Source organism: Eschrichtius robustus, chromosome 9 (genome assembly GCF_028021215.1).
Source record: "Eschrichtius robustus isolate mEscRob2 chromosome 9, mEscRob2.pri, whole genome shotgun sequence".
Lineage (NCBI taxonomy): Eukaryota > Metazoa > Chordata > Mammalia > Artiodactyla > Eschrichtiidae > Eschrichtius > Eschrichtius robustus.
Window position 1 is genome coordinate 14,206,934 of NC_090832.1, and position 14,120 is coordinate 14,221,053.

The 14,120-nt window shown below is 39.6% G+C and overlaps 1 protein-coding gene across 1 annotated transcript in view; it reads left to right on the forward strand.

Moving 5' to 3' along the window:
- SYNE1 (spectrin repeat containing nuclear envelope protein 1) overlaps positions 1-14,120 on the forward strand; it is a 361,050-nt gene that overhangs the window by 108,567 nt on the left and 238,363 nt on the right. Inside the window, exons 44-51 of the mRNA XM_068550708.1 lie at positions 404-611; positions 1,422-1,534; positions 2,895-3,100; positions 4,118-4,273; positions 7,774-8,065; positions 8,876-9,048; positions 11,326-11,635; positions 12,829-12,993. Of these exons, the coding sequence (XP_068406809.1) occupies positions 404-611; positions 1,422-1,534; positions 2,895-3,100; positions 4,118-4,273; positions 7,774-8,065; positions 8,876-9,048; positions 11,326-11,635; positions 12,829-12,993 (1,623 nt within the window). The remainder of the gene's footprint in view (positions 1-403; positions 612-1,421; positions 1,535-2,894; positions 3,101-4,117; positions 4,274-7,773; positions 8,066-8,875; positions 9,049-11,325; positions 11,636-12,828; positions 12,994-14,120) is intronic.

Genomic DNA, 14,120 nt, shown 5'->3' on the forward strand with positions numbered 1-14,120 from the left:
GATCCTGAAACAAAGCCCAAGTAGCCCATGGAAGATGTGAACATCGGTGGGTGACTCCATTAATATAATAGCTTCTAATCGACTAACTAAACCCAAGATCCTGGGCTGGAATCCACAAAGACCTTTTCAATTTGCTTGAAATCCTAAACTATAACCCAAATCCTAGCTACCTCTCAACAGTGTTCGCAGTTGTTCCCGAGGAGAACTGGGCAAAATTCTGAAAGAATCAACACAAATCTATCACAAATACTCAAAAAAAAAAAAAAGAAGTCCGACAAAAATATATACATTATTGAGTGGATTTCAACAACATCAATTTCCAAAAAACATTCCAGAGTGGAGTATATGGAATATTTCTCTTGAATGTGATGAATATCCTTCACGGCATATTTTTATTCTGTAGGAAATACAAAAAGAACTTCAAAGTCAGCAAAGCAGCATCAGTTCCACCCAAGAAAATCTCAATAGCTTGTGCCGCAAATACCATTCAGCGGAGCTGGAGAGCCTGGGCAGTGCGGTGACGGGGCTGATAAAGAGACACGAGGCTGTGAGCCAGTCCTGCTCCAAGACACAGGCCAGCCTTCAGGAGTCTCTGGAAGAACACTTCAATGGTGAGCTCTGACAGGTCTTAGCGTGAATAGTTTGTTTACAAGACACGGTCCAAACCAAATGCTGCCTAGAAACTGCCAGAAAACTTTCCACAAGAGTAGCGTTTTAAATTTGTGTGTGTGGTGAGATTTGAGCAATCAAATTGTTGTGGTTGGGCTCTCACCATACTCAGAATTCTTCCTTTTTCTCCTTAAGAGAGTAGGAGTCTGCCATCTTGAGGAATCTGAACTCCATCTGATTTTGTATGTAGGGCTCATTTATGTGGAAAAGGAGTCCCACCGCTATGATGAAGTGACACGGTAAACTTGGATCTTAGGAGAGGCTGTGAAATTCAGCCACGTAATTCAGGAAATTGCTGGTCATGTGTCCCTGACTCGGCCTCCCACACAGTTGTGCCTCTGCTCTGGTGTGGATGTAAGATGCTCTAAGTCAGCGTGGTGGGCAGAGGAGATGGTTCTTCCCTTTGCCATAGGAATGGCTTTAACGCCTCTAGAGCGTTGCTGAATCTGACATAATCAGGCAATTATCTTTCTTTACCGAAAGAAAGAAACACAATGGGAAATCACACGTGTCAGGAATACGAATTTCTTTTCAGTCTTATATCTTTGATAATTTCTCAATTCTACCATGAACAGTCATGATGATAGATCATACTGTATTATATTCTATATTATTATCGTTGTTGTTTTCTTTCTGGAATATGTTGTAAGGCAAGATGCAATGGGCTGAAGGCCAGAATTAATTCATTGTGGTCATCCTGGAAGCTCTTTCAATGTTTTGGATGTATTTCTTACTTTCGTTACTTTCCAAAGAGTCTATGCAGGAATTTCAAGAGTGGTTTTCTGGAATAAAGGCAGCAGCAAAGGAATCATCAGATAGAACTGGGGACAGCAAAGTTCTGGAGGCAAAGCTCCATGATCTTCAGGTATGCAAGCTGGCACTGCTTTTCCTTCTTCCCTCAACTGCACTCAAGTGCCTTCAAGTCAGACCTAAATCATCTATGTCCCCAAACCTTATTTTCTTCAAATTTTTCTTCTTCCCTAACAGAATGAGGTTTCTTGACTGAAAAGGAGATAGTTGATATATGAAAAGTAAGTTGAGAAAATGTTAGAATTTCAGAATTTCTAGATCCCTTTCCTCTCTTTTTTAGCCTGTTGATCATTCTTTGGAATTCATTCAGAACTAAACTAATTTCAATTTTTATAGCAGTAAAAGCATAAATAATTGTATCTATTTTTACATCATTATCATGAAGGAGTTTTAAGAAAGAAGACATGGCTTGTGTATTTTAATAACCTATCATCTAAATTTGGAGCTACGATATATTCAAATAAAAGCAATAGATATTATAGATTTTATAGGTGTTACAGACAATGAAAAATGTATAAATTCTGGCAAGAGAAGGCCATTGTGACGCAGAGGTAAGAATGATTGACAGGAGCCTAGGTTCAAATTGAGTTTTGGCCAGGTTTTTCAAGCGACTAATCTGAGCCAAGCACTGTGTTAAGTCTTGTAAAAATAATTTTAGAAAATTAATGAGGAAAATGAGGATTTTGTGGCCTAATGGGTGATGGCAATAATGTAGATAACTCATTAGCAGTCAGGGTAGGAAGAGCATTATAATACAGGAAGCGGTTTTGCAGGAGGCTTGCTGAATTCAGATGTGGAGTTGTCCCCTTTGAGGCTTGAGATGCAGTGGAATTCCATGAAGAAAAGTCTGAGTGACAATCGCAAATGCCACCGTGGAGCTCAGTGGAGAGGTGGGGCTAGCACAGCAGTCCTGGGCTTCTTTTGCTCTGTTGAAGCCATGCCCATGCATATGATCTTCCAAGGAAGAGGTGCATACCAAGAAAAGAAGGGATCTGAAGACAGGGTTTTGTGCACAGGGGGTCAGACAAGGAGGAGGGGAGGAGACAGGTAACCAGTTAAAATATGTCACACTAACCATGTGAGGAGGTGGAGCCTGGACCAGGTTGGGATGGTGGGAAGGGGGAGAGACAGAACAGACCTTGATGAGAGCATCCTCCTTTCCAGCTCGATGTTGCTCGCAGTTGGTCCTCGGTGGTTCCAGTGACTGGCTGGCACCGTCCTCCATTCTGAGTCTTGATTATATCCAATTGTATACATCGTTCTCACTCCAGCCTTGTTAAAGGCCTTCTTCCGTTGGGCTCTGTTTTTCTTCTTTTGCTCCACTTTCTCAGGTCAGAATTGTAATTAGTACTCCCATGCAGCAGGGTCTTTGAATAATAACAAATATTTTCTATTACCTTTATTTCCCGAAACAGAACCTTTTGGACTCTGTCAGTGATGGGCAGAGCAAGCTCGATGCGGTGACTCAAGAAGGGCAAACTTTGTATGCACATTTGTCTAAGCAGATTGTCAGTAGCATTCAGGAACAAATTACAAAGGCTAATGAAGAGTTTCAGGCATTTCTGAAACAATGCCTTAAAGACAAACAGGCTCTTCAAGACTGTGCTTTGGAACTTGGGAGGTAGGTTGTTTTGACAAGTGCAGATTTCATCATACACAGAATATATTTTCAGGATTTAAAGACCCATTGGGAATAAACAAAAAACATTTGAAACTGTGAGTTTAAATTATAATAAGTTTTGACCTTAAGTACATGTTCATACTAGGACAATAATTGATTGCTCAAATTCTGATGGCATCATTTGGCTTTATTTTCTATATAGAAAAAGAAAGGAATTATATTCACTAATAATTGTTAATGGCATAAATGCATGTATTTTTTTGTCTGTTTGGCTAACTCAAGATGTTAGAGTTTTGATACCCAGATGTAGATTACCCAAGTCCTTTCCTAAAGTGTCTCCTTCTGCTGGGTTGGAATTACGGCAGAAAGCACCTATTGTATTTCTCTGACTCAAGATTCCAGTCAGGAAGCTATGTCAACAGGGGTGAATATAAAATTAGAAAGAAAAAAATTTTCTATTTCTAGGAAAAGAAAGGTGTCAGTATAATCAAAATGCCTTTTTGGTTGGAGAGTAATGTGCCTGACTCTTGTCAAGGTTTCTTAGAGAATTTACGTTGTTTGCAAAACTTAAGAGCCCTAGAGCTCTTATGCCACATTCAAATCCCCATAAGGTACAAAGACACAGAGATGACTTTTCCTTCTTTTCCCAGGGCTTCTACTGCCCCATTTATCCACTGGCCCCAATTCAGGGTCTTTGTAGTAAGACACAAACTTGAGTGCCCACTGACATGGGACTGTTATCTTGTTGGTAATTACCAGCTATAATTACCAAGGAAATCAACTCAGCAAGATAAGGTGCTTCTTTTTTTTTTGCTTGTGTCTCAAGAGAAATGTCCAGAATTTATCATTTTGTTACTGAAATAAGTGATAATTTAATTGGCTTATTGTCGAGTTTTCTTCTCTACTTGAAAATTCATGAGATCTTAATTGCCATAGACATTGTGACCTCAGATACTGGAATTTATTTACTATAATGAGGATATTAAAATTTCTCTAAGGTGTGTTTGTTTTCTTTAGCTTTGAAGATCAACACAGAAAACTGAATTTTTGGATCCGTGAAATGGATGAAAGATTAAGTACAGAAGACTTAGGAGAGAGTAAGCAACATATTCCTGAGAAGAAAAACGAAGTCCATAAAATTGAAATGTTTCTGGGAGAACTGCTGGCTGCAAGGTAGGGTGCAGAAGTGGAATAGGTTCTTTCCCTACTAACAGGTGTTTGTTTGTCTGGTTGGTTGGGTATTTGGGTTGGTTGTTGGGTGGTTAGTTGGTTAGTTGGTGGTGGTTATGTTTCTAGCCCTGAATGTCTAGCATACAAATGATTGTGCAGTGTTTCTATGGCAGTGTGGTGATCTTGAGAGAGCATCGGGTTGGAGGTAAGGAGCCGGTCTCCATCCCAGTGACATCTCCCTTTGCTCAACAAATTGGACAGCCCACTCATTTCCTATATTTCTTGATATTATCTTTTAAGCATTGTGATAATAATAATAATAATGATAATGATAAAAAATATATTTTCCTCTCAGGGGTTATTATAAGGCTATAAGGTGATTTTAAAGATACCCTTCATTTACAGAAATAAATAAGACCCCAACTTCCATATATTCTTCACACACGTCAGCCTCCAGCACCATTTCCAATCCACCCCATCCTCGTAATATCCTTAGTAAAGCAGAAGGTCATGTAGTCTGGCTGTCCTAAAGGTTCATTTTCTCCACTGCAATATTTGTCTCCTTATTGCTTGCCAACTGAGCAAATGTTTCTGACTCCTTCTCGGGCAGAGTTCTCCGGCCTATGCTTTGGACTCCACCACTTTCATGGCTTTGCTCCCTCAATTTACACTCCACCCCTGGCATTTTCAGTTGCTTCGTTGGAACTCTTGCATTGGAAGATAGAACACTTTCCACTAGGGGAGGGCAGCTTGAGCCAAAACTCTTTAACTGTCTCACTGTCGTCTTACGGAGCAGATACACTTTGAGCAGCAGAAGGCTGGTATCCAGCCTGCTTGATCAACCAAATCAGCAACCATGATCAACTGAGCAAAATTTGCCTAATTCAGATCATACTCATTCCGTTTCCTCTGAATCCTCTTTTTGGTCAAACATGCTAAGTATTCCTTGTCTTGAAAAAAACAAACATACAAACAAGTATACAAACAGAACCTATACTGACAGCTGTTGTTGGTGTGCTAGTTTGATGACTATTATAAAGTTTCCCTGGAATGCTTTGGTCCCAACTCTGTGAGCCTTTACCATGGGGTAAACACTTTGTTGATTTTGTTACTGAACTCAGGTTAGGCTTCTCATCACTCAAGAATCCGATACTGAGAGACAAGTGTTGGGTAAAAGGAAAGATGGCTTTACTGAGGAAGCTGGCAATCCTGGGGAGAAGGTGAACTCATGTCCCAAAGAACCAACTCCCCGTTGCCAATCAGAGGGCAAGAGCTTTTAAAGCAAAGCTTCAAGGGTGTGCAAACAGAGACTGTGTGCAAAACAGTACAGTTAGCTTCTAGAATCATCTTGAAACTGATCATGCAGTAAGTAGTCTGGTCAGTGTCATATTGATTATTTTAAGCACAGTTAATTTTCAATTCCAGGGTCAGTTTGTTACAATTTCCTTGAGGCCAGTGTCTGGAATTGTGCAAGCCACATATTCAGTACTGCTCAAGATGGAGCAGCTTATGTCATGGCTACAGTCTGGTCATCATGCGGTTAGCTTTTTCCCTCTGGTGGAGGTTTCAGTATCTGCAGAACAACTCAGGAATGTGCATCAGACACTTATCTATCTTCAGGGAGGAACTAAAGATTCTGTGACTCTACTGTCCTAATCATTAACTGTTTGAGCCTGCTCTTTTGTGACTAAAGGAGGCCTGGGAGACTACAGCTTTCCTATGAACAAAGAGACAGGGGACACAGAAGGGCTTTTTTACCTGGGAGGGCCCTACAAGGTCCTGCCCAGTTTCAATTTTATAAACCTCAACCCAATGGTGACTATCTCAAGGCCAGAGACCATCAGGTCTTTATCATCTTTATCTAGTATAGTGCCAACAATAGAAAATATTTGCTGAATTAACAGAATAATAACATTATTCTAACTATGTAACTTTCTGAAAATTATACTTCACTTTATTTGCTTTTTAAATCTTGACTCTTGTTTAGGTACAGTATGACATGGCCAGACCTACTTCTCTCCTCCTTTCAAACATTTGAAATGACTTTACATATTCTTCTTGAGCTATTACTCTCTGATATTCCAAGACCAGATGCTAAGAGTCCTTAGGTGTATTTGCTCCCAGCTTCTTTAGACCTGGCTGCTTCTCCGGAAGATCCTAATGTGCCCTGCTGGTCTCTCAGCTTCTCCAGCTGAGTCATCTGACTTCTTTCACTTGCTTGCCACTTGCTTCTCCCAGTCCTTTGGATTTTTTTTGTCATAATATTTTCCAGTACTTCGCATATCTTGGGGGAATGTCCTGTATTTTTAAAAAGAACACCAAACTTGAGAATCATTGAATTTTTATCATCCATTAAGCAATTCTCCTCATGGTAACAAGTGATGTCTGTCATCTTGAATTATTGTTTAACTCACATCTTTGCTTAAGCCACCTTCATGTCTCACCTTCCTGTCTCAAGCAGATTACAAGTAAAAGAGATGTATTTTAAAGAATATGTAATGTTGTATAAGTCTTATGTATCTCACAGAGGCCCATAGGATGCTCTTTACATAGTAGGAAAAAAAGAAAAAGAGACAATGTAGGAGATGGGCTTCCTATTCTTTTTCTAGCATTCACAACAGTTTGTGTTATGTCATCTGTACTCTCCCTTCTGGTATCCCAGGCATTTCCTGATAGATGTGCTGATTGGAATTCAGACATCCGTGAAACAAGATGAAGCCTACCCAGCCACATATGATAATGTTTTCCCTTGACCTAATTAACATAACCCCAAACTGAGATGAGAAGACTTCCCAAGATACAACAAAGGAACCCATAAGTATTCATAAGATGGCCTTTTGAAAGAAACTTTTTTTTTTGGCATTTTATCTCTGCCAAACATCATGCTGGGTCCTGGGATATGAGATGAATGTAACAGCCTTGGCTTCTAGAAGGTGAAAGCTTTGTGGATTGAGACAGACAGAGTGTATGAGGTGACAGAGCAAGACAGGCAGAGGGCACCCAGAAGAGGAGTCATCATGATGCTTCCTGGGGATGTGATAACTACAGAGATTTGAAGGGCCAATTAGAGAAGAAGCAGAAGAGAGCCGAAGGGTTTTCACGAAGGAATAGTCTCCGTGTGTATACAACAGAGTGGAATGTCTGGGGAATTTCAGGGAGCTGTTTATGGTTAGAGCATTAGCTAGAAATGGAGAAAAGTTAGAGATCGGCTTGAAGAGGCAGGCCTGGGCCATTTCCTGAAGTGAATCCCTAACAATACAGTGGGCTGGCATCTGGGCATAGCACAGAGTGAATCAAATCCCCCCATGTGAACTGACTGCATTCAGAGAAACCATAGGGAACGAGGTAGCCAGCCCTCTGAGGGTCCCCAGCACCCTCACTGAAAGGCATGTCAGCGGTCAGCTCTTGTCACGTCACTGCTCTAATGTCAACGATCACTTGTCACTCCCCTGCACTCCAGAATGTCAGCATCACGTTTTTGTTTGTTTGTTTGTTTTCTTTAGAGAGTCTCTTGACAAGCTTTCCCAGAGAGGGCAGCTTCTCAGTGAAGAAGGCCATGGCGCTGGGAAGGAAGCCCGCCTGTGCTCCCAGCTCCTCACTAACTATCAGAACTTACTCCGAATGACCAAGGAGAAACTCCGGAGCTGCCAGATGGCCTTGCAGGAGCACGAGTCCCTGGAGGAAGCGCTGCAGAGCATGTGGTCCTGCGTGAGAGACATGCAAGACAGACTGGCCTGTGCGGAGAGCACCGTGGGGAGCAAAGACGCCTTGGAGAGGCAGCTGTTACAAGTGCAGGTACGCGGGGCACCGGCCCGACACCGATGCCTTCGGAAGACTTTGAGTCGATTCACAGATATTTTAGTTGGGTCCTCGTTGGTCTGTGAGCCTCCACATGAGGATTATGCGGGCAAAATGGAGAAACTGGGCAAAAAGGATTTGGAGGGATCATTTTTCTCTTTTGTAAAGGAATATTTTTGTTCAAATAGCTTTGAAATATTTTTGAGGTTTTTTAGTAAACATTTAGCAAACATTATGGAAAACCTACTCTACTCTAAGCACTATGAAAGTTGATAGGAATATAGAAACAAAAATTAGTCCTTGCTTTCTAGGAGTTCACAGTTAGTGGGAGACGCCAACCTGTAAATTGTTACTTGCCGTGCAGCCTGTATGTAGGGGCCATGACTGAAGTACAAAAGAGGCCACCAACCCAGCCTGCAGTCAGCGAAGCTGACCTTGAAAAGCAGAAATGAGCCAGGCAATGAAAACGGGACTGTTAAGTTTTTGACAGGTGTGTCTTCATTTTCAAAATGACTTCTTTTTTCTCTGACGCAAAATTCAGTGAAGTTCCATTTCTAGGCTAGTGGCCCAAAGTTTTCCAAGAACTTAAATCGGAGTTCATCTCTGACTCCCAGACTCCCGGACATCTAATATTTAAGTAAGGTGTTACAGTGCAGTAGGGCACAGAGTTTGACGTTGTTGTTGTTTTTTCATTTTAAGATGAGTAAGGCGTGCCCTACCTTGATTCTCACGGGAAACATAGCCGTTTTTTAAAACATCAGAAGGTTTTAGTAATCCTGCTGACAAGCGTTCATTCTTCCTTCATAGGATATTCTCCTGATGAAAGGTGAAGGGGAAGTTAAATTGAATATGGCCATTGGCAAAGGGGAACAGGCCTTGCGAAGTAGCAACAAGGAAGGTCAGAAGGTGATCCAGACTCAGCTACAGACGCTTAAAGATGTGTGGGCTGACATCGTGAGCTCCTCCGTCCGTGCTCAGAGGTACAGAGCCTATTTTTAGTGTTTCTTTGCCTGACTCAAACCCAGTGGCTTAGTAAAATGATGGCGCAGCGCTGAGGGTATCCTGCAAGAGAGTTTCCAAGCATATTATTAGAGCTAGTTGTGTGCATGTCTGTCTTTGCCTAGATGGTATCTTCTGTAACTGCAAAGGCCAGTTTTGTTTGTTTGTTTACTTGCTTACCTTGTGTGTGTGCATGTGTGTGTGTAATATTTGCATCTCCCATAATACCTCTCATGGAATCGTACCTCCTTTCAATTTATCAAAGCAAGGATATGTGGTTTTTAACAACTTTAATAACTTTTTGCTTTTTAAGGGAAATTAAGTCATTGGCAACTATTGAGCTTACATATAAATCTTTGTCTCAACCGAAGTAATATCACTGACACTGGGGATATGGAGATATGGGGAGAGTATTTGATCACCCCGGCAATGGGGTGTCCTGGCATTTAGTGGGAGGCCAGGAGAGCCGACCTCCTGCAATGCGTGGACATCCTCACACAAATATCAGCCAGCTCACCCAACCCCACTGCACTAGACGCTGAGGAGAAAGTAGAGAAGATACGGATTGTTACACCAGGTGTTGTTGTTGTTGTGTTATATGTGTGAGTGGAAGACTTTATCTTCCTCCCTCTTCTCAGAGTATCAACAAATAATCTGGCTGGCTTGTTGGACAAATGACTTTCAAAAGTCATACCAAAATACCAAAACCCATTCCAGGAACCACAGTCTAAAGGTTATATGTTTGATCACTGAAGAAGTGTGTGCTCAATATGATCTTGATAAATAGATGAATAAAAGATTAAAGTTCATCACAAAACAAAACAACACTGCAGTGAGTAACTGCAGTGTAAACAATGAACCATGGTTACAACTAAAATTTGGGGAATTGTGCTTTGTTTTGTTTCCTTTAAATATGGAGCATAGGTGGTGACTCCCAAAGTCAGCAGGACTTGAATCTTCATCACAACTCATAATGGTCAGCAAAGAAAAAAATCAGATCCCATGATTCTGTTATTCTGTAGAGCAGACCGCTGGAGCGTGAACTAAACTTCCCAATGCTTGGCAATAGGACAACTTCATAAAAGTGAATAGGAATACGGGTGAATATTTTCCTGATGCTAGAATAAAATGTTAAACACAAGAAGCAGATTCAAATCCTTGATTTCCCTCTTTCAGCAAGAAATTACATTTGGCAACTGCATTCTGAGCAGTAGCAGGGCTCAAATTATTGTGCTAAAATAATGAAACTGAACAAAGTAGGTTGTGCCCTCTAAGTGCTTAGAGGCTAGGGTAGGATACCTTCCAAAAATAAAAGTGAAAAACTGACTCAGATTGTGTTACTGAAATGCTATGAGACTGTGGAAGAAGGCAGGGCTTGGGGTAGCTTCTGGAGAAGTGAGATTGATTTGCACTTTCTAGAAAATTCTTTGAGGAAAGAATAGGGCTTTAGGGCATTATGATGAGGTTTCTATTGATGTAAAAGGAACAATTTGAGCAAAAGGAACAATTTGGAAGTACATTCACCACAGATATAACTCCAGGATCATAGGATTATATGCAAGGGAGGGTGGGAGGGGTCACTGAAAGTGAGTTTAGAATCGTTTATAAAGCTAAATATTGGAAGTGTTTTAAAAATGCCAGTCTGGAGAGCCTTTTACTTGACTATCTGGAGAGCTATTTGCTTGACTCTTACTTACGTGACTTTAGTGACTAAATTTCTTATATTATTAATGCACTGAACCTTCATTCCTTCACACATTCAACACAGGAGCCCTAAACACTGTGCATTATATCCTTAAGTGAAAAATCAATCTAATTATATTATTTACCCAGAAAGAATACCTTACATTTTTAACTCCTGTCACTAAATAGTCATCTGACTTTAATAAGATAAACTGAGTCCAAGAAAATAATTGATGTATATTAAATAAAATTTAACTGATGCCCCAGAGCTGATGTTTTATCAGTGTAACACATGTATGTGTCTGTTCATTTAGACAATTAGCATTTGGAAGACAAATCCCCAGATGCATATGTGACTACAACATCTTCAAGTTTGACATAGATTTATTTTCATTTGAAGAAACTGTGTTGTGGGTCAGAGGAGTAATGTTTCTCCCTGCACTTAAAAGCAGTGTTTTCATCACTTATAATAAGCATTCAGTAAAACAGCTTACATGGCTGCAATGCCCTCGTGATTGGTTTTTAGTAGAGATGTTAAGATAACTTATTTTTATAACATGTGACATTAATTCTAGCACTTTAGAGTCTGTGATTAGCCAATGGGATGACTATCTAGAGAGGAAAAACCAGTTGGAGCAGTGGATGGAATCAGTGGATCAAAAGGTAGAACATCCCTTGCAACTGCAGCCTGGTCTGAAAGAGAAGTTTTCCCTTCTGGACCACTTTCAGTCCATCGTGTCTGAGGCGGAAGATCACGCCGGAGTCCTGCAGCGACTCACTGCCAAGGCCAGGGAGCTCTACCAGAAGACTGAGAATGAGTCTTTCAAGGAAACGGCTCAAGAGGAACTGAAAACACAGTTTAATGATATAATGACCATTTCCAAGGTTAGTGCTTTATAGTGAAGAAAAAAACTTCAAGGTTCTGGTAAAGAATACACTATGGGTTGAATTATAGGAGAACTGGCTGCTCTGAAACTATGTGTATCTTTAGTGAACAGGTATTACATAAAGTGTCATTTCTCACCAATGAATGCTCATGAATTTTTCTCTTTCTGCAATTTTGGGATTATTTTTTATTCTTTGGTTTTTCATCTTTCTCCGCTTAGAATGTTAATCAACCCATTTCTTTTCTTTGTAAGATTGCCTGAGACTCAGTTGTCAGTGTTTAGAGTTCTTTTTCTTTTGCTGCCACTTACATTTGTTGTATTAAGGCAAGTCTAGTTACCTCCCAGATTTCAATCATGTACCAAGTATTTTGTTTATTTCTCATTTTAGTAAAAGCTGCATTTCCCTGTTCTCCAAGAAATAGCCTCCTTCATGTAGTATCAAGGTTTTCTCTCAGTTCTATCTCTGAATCATTACTTTCTTCCATGAGTTTTCTTTTGTATATTTGTGAGAATGTTAAAGAAAATAAGGGAGACGTTATTTTCCCCCCCCTCTTGGTTTTCTTTTTGGGAACTATCTTTGTATTATTAATACTACAATTTTTAACATATGTGTTAGTTTATCTTAATTTTTATTTTGGTAGTGATTAAGAGCTATAACTTTTGAGTCAAAAAGACCTACATTTGAAATCTGGCTTTGACCCTCTTCTGGATGTATGACTTTGGGCATGTTGCTTAACCTCTGTAACCTCTGGAGGTCCCTTCCTATAATATAGGGTTAATAATAGTATCTGCATCATATGACTGTTGTAAGGATTAAATGAGCAAATGCATTTAAAGTGCTGAGCAGAATACTGTACACACAAAGGCAACACAAATAATTGCCTGAATAACAAAAATAGTTATAATAATAATAATTAAGTGGATTATTAGTGAGGGATGTTAGTCAACATTCATTAAGCATAGGTTTTTATTCTAAGCGAAACTAAAAAAATACCTAAAGGAAAATGGTTGCTTCTTCAGTGTCTTTCAGTCTCATTAAAATTAGATCTTTTCATTTAAAGATGTTAAACGTAGAGAAAATTCAGGAATAAGAATGAAATCTTCTCAGATCATTAAGAGACCTGTTACCTTGTCTGAGTTCAGATTGTCAATAACTACTATTGTTAAAGTACTCTTTTCTTTGTCTACTAGGAGAAAATGAGGAAAGTAGAAGAGATTGTGAAAGATCATCTCATGTACTTAGATGCAGTCCAGGAATTCACTGATTGGCTGCATTCAGCAAAGGAAGACCTTCATCGGTGGTCGGATATGTCTGGAGATTCATCAGCCACCCAGAAAAAATTATCTAAAATTAAGGTCAGAAAATGGACAGATTTTTATAACTTCATTGTTTCATCGATTCTTGAGTATCACACACCTGTGATGAAGATTCTGTGGATAAGAGTTTTTATTTAAAATGTTTTCTTCCTGTTTTTCATTTGTTGGTATTTATTACCTTGCCCTTAAGCAAGAGAAAAAAGGGAATTTAAAACACTTTACACTTGTGAGGAAAATAGAACGTTGTCTGTAGATGCTTCTGTATGCAAATGTGCTGACTGCTATAGCATCGAAGCCTAAGAAATATGCACCAGACTAGTGGGCTGACAAAACCAGATACTATTTTCTAGCACAGTGGAAGAAAAGTTTATGAAGTAAGCTGGTTAAACGCATTTGAATAATAACTGGGAAATGCCATTCCCTTGTTTTATTCTGCTTTCCTAGCCAATAGCACAACAACATAATGGAAGACAGTACTTTAAAGGGCATTAAAACTATCACCTAGTTACTGCTTATAAGGGCAACTTAAAAAACCGAAATTCACATATCTGAGGGAGCTGGAACAAGTATATTTCTAGTTACTTGAGTATTAAATTGCAATCATTTCCCCTCTGTGGAAATGATAGATTTTAATCTGAAAGCTAGGCAGTGATGAAATCCTCAATTGTTTAGTTATAGATGAGGAAATGCTGGAATACGTAGTATAATTGTGATCAGGAATGTGACAGCTGGAAATCAGAACATAAAAATAATTGTTGATGATAACAGTAATAACTATATTTTGAGGATTTACTTTTAAATGTTTGGAGAGTATTATCTTATTTAAATCTTACAATGACCACATAGGTTTTAAATGAGATAATCACATAAAGCCACTTCTTAAATTCTTATTACCTGTGTGATTCCCTAGAATACTTTCATATATTCCTCACTAATATTTTGATTTACCCATCCATTCATTCATCCATCCATCTATCCACTTATTCAGCCAGGGTTGTGCAGTCCTCAAGGCACTTGCAGTGTAGGAGGGAATGATGATGCAAAAACTAATGTTTATAAAATAATACCTCAAATGTAACGATAGCTCACAAGACTTTTCAAGTTCGAGCTCTAGAATCAGACCCTGACGCTGCATCTTGTCTCTGCTGCTTTTCTAGCTGTGTCTT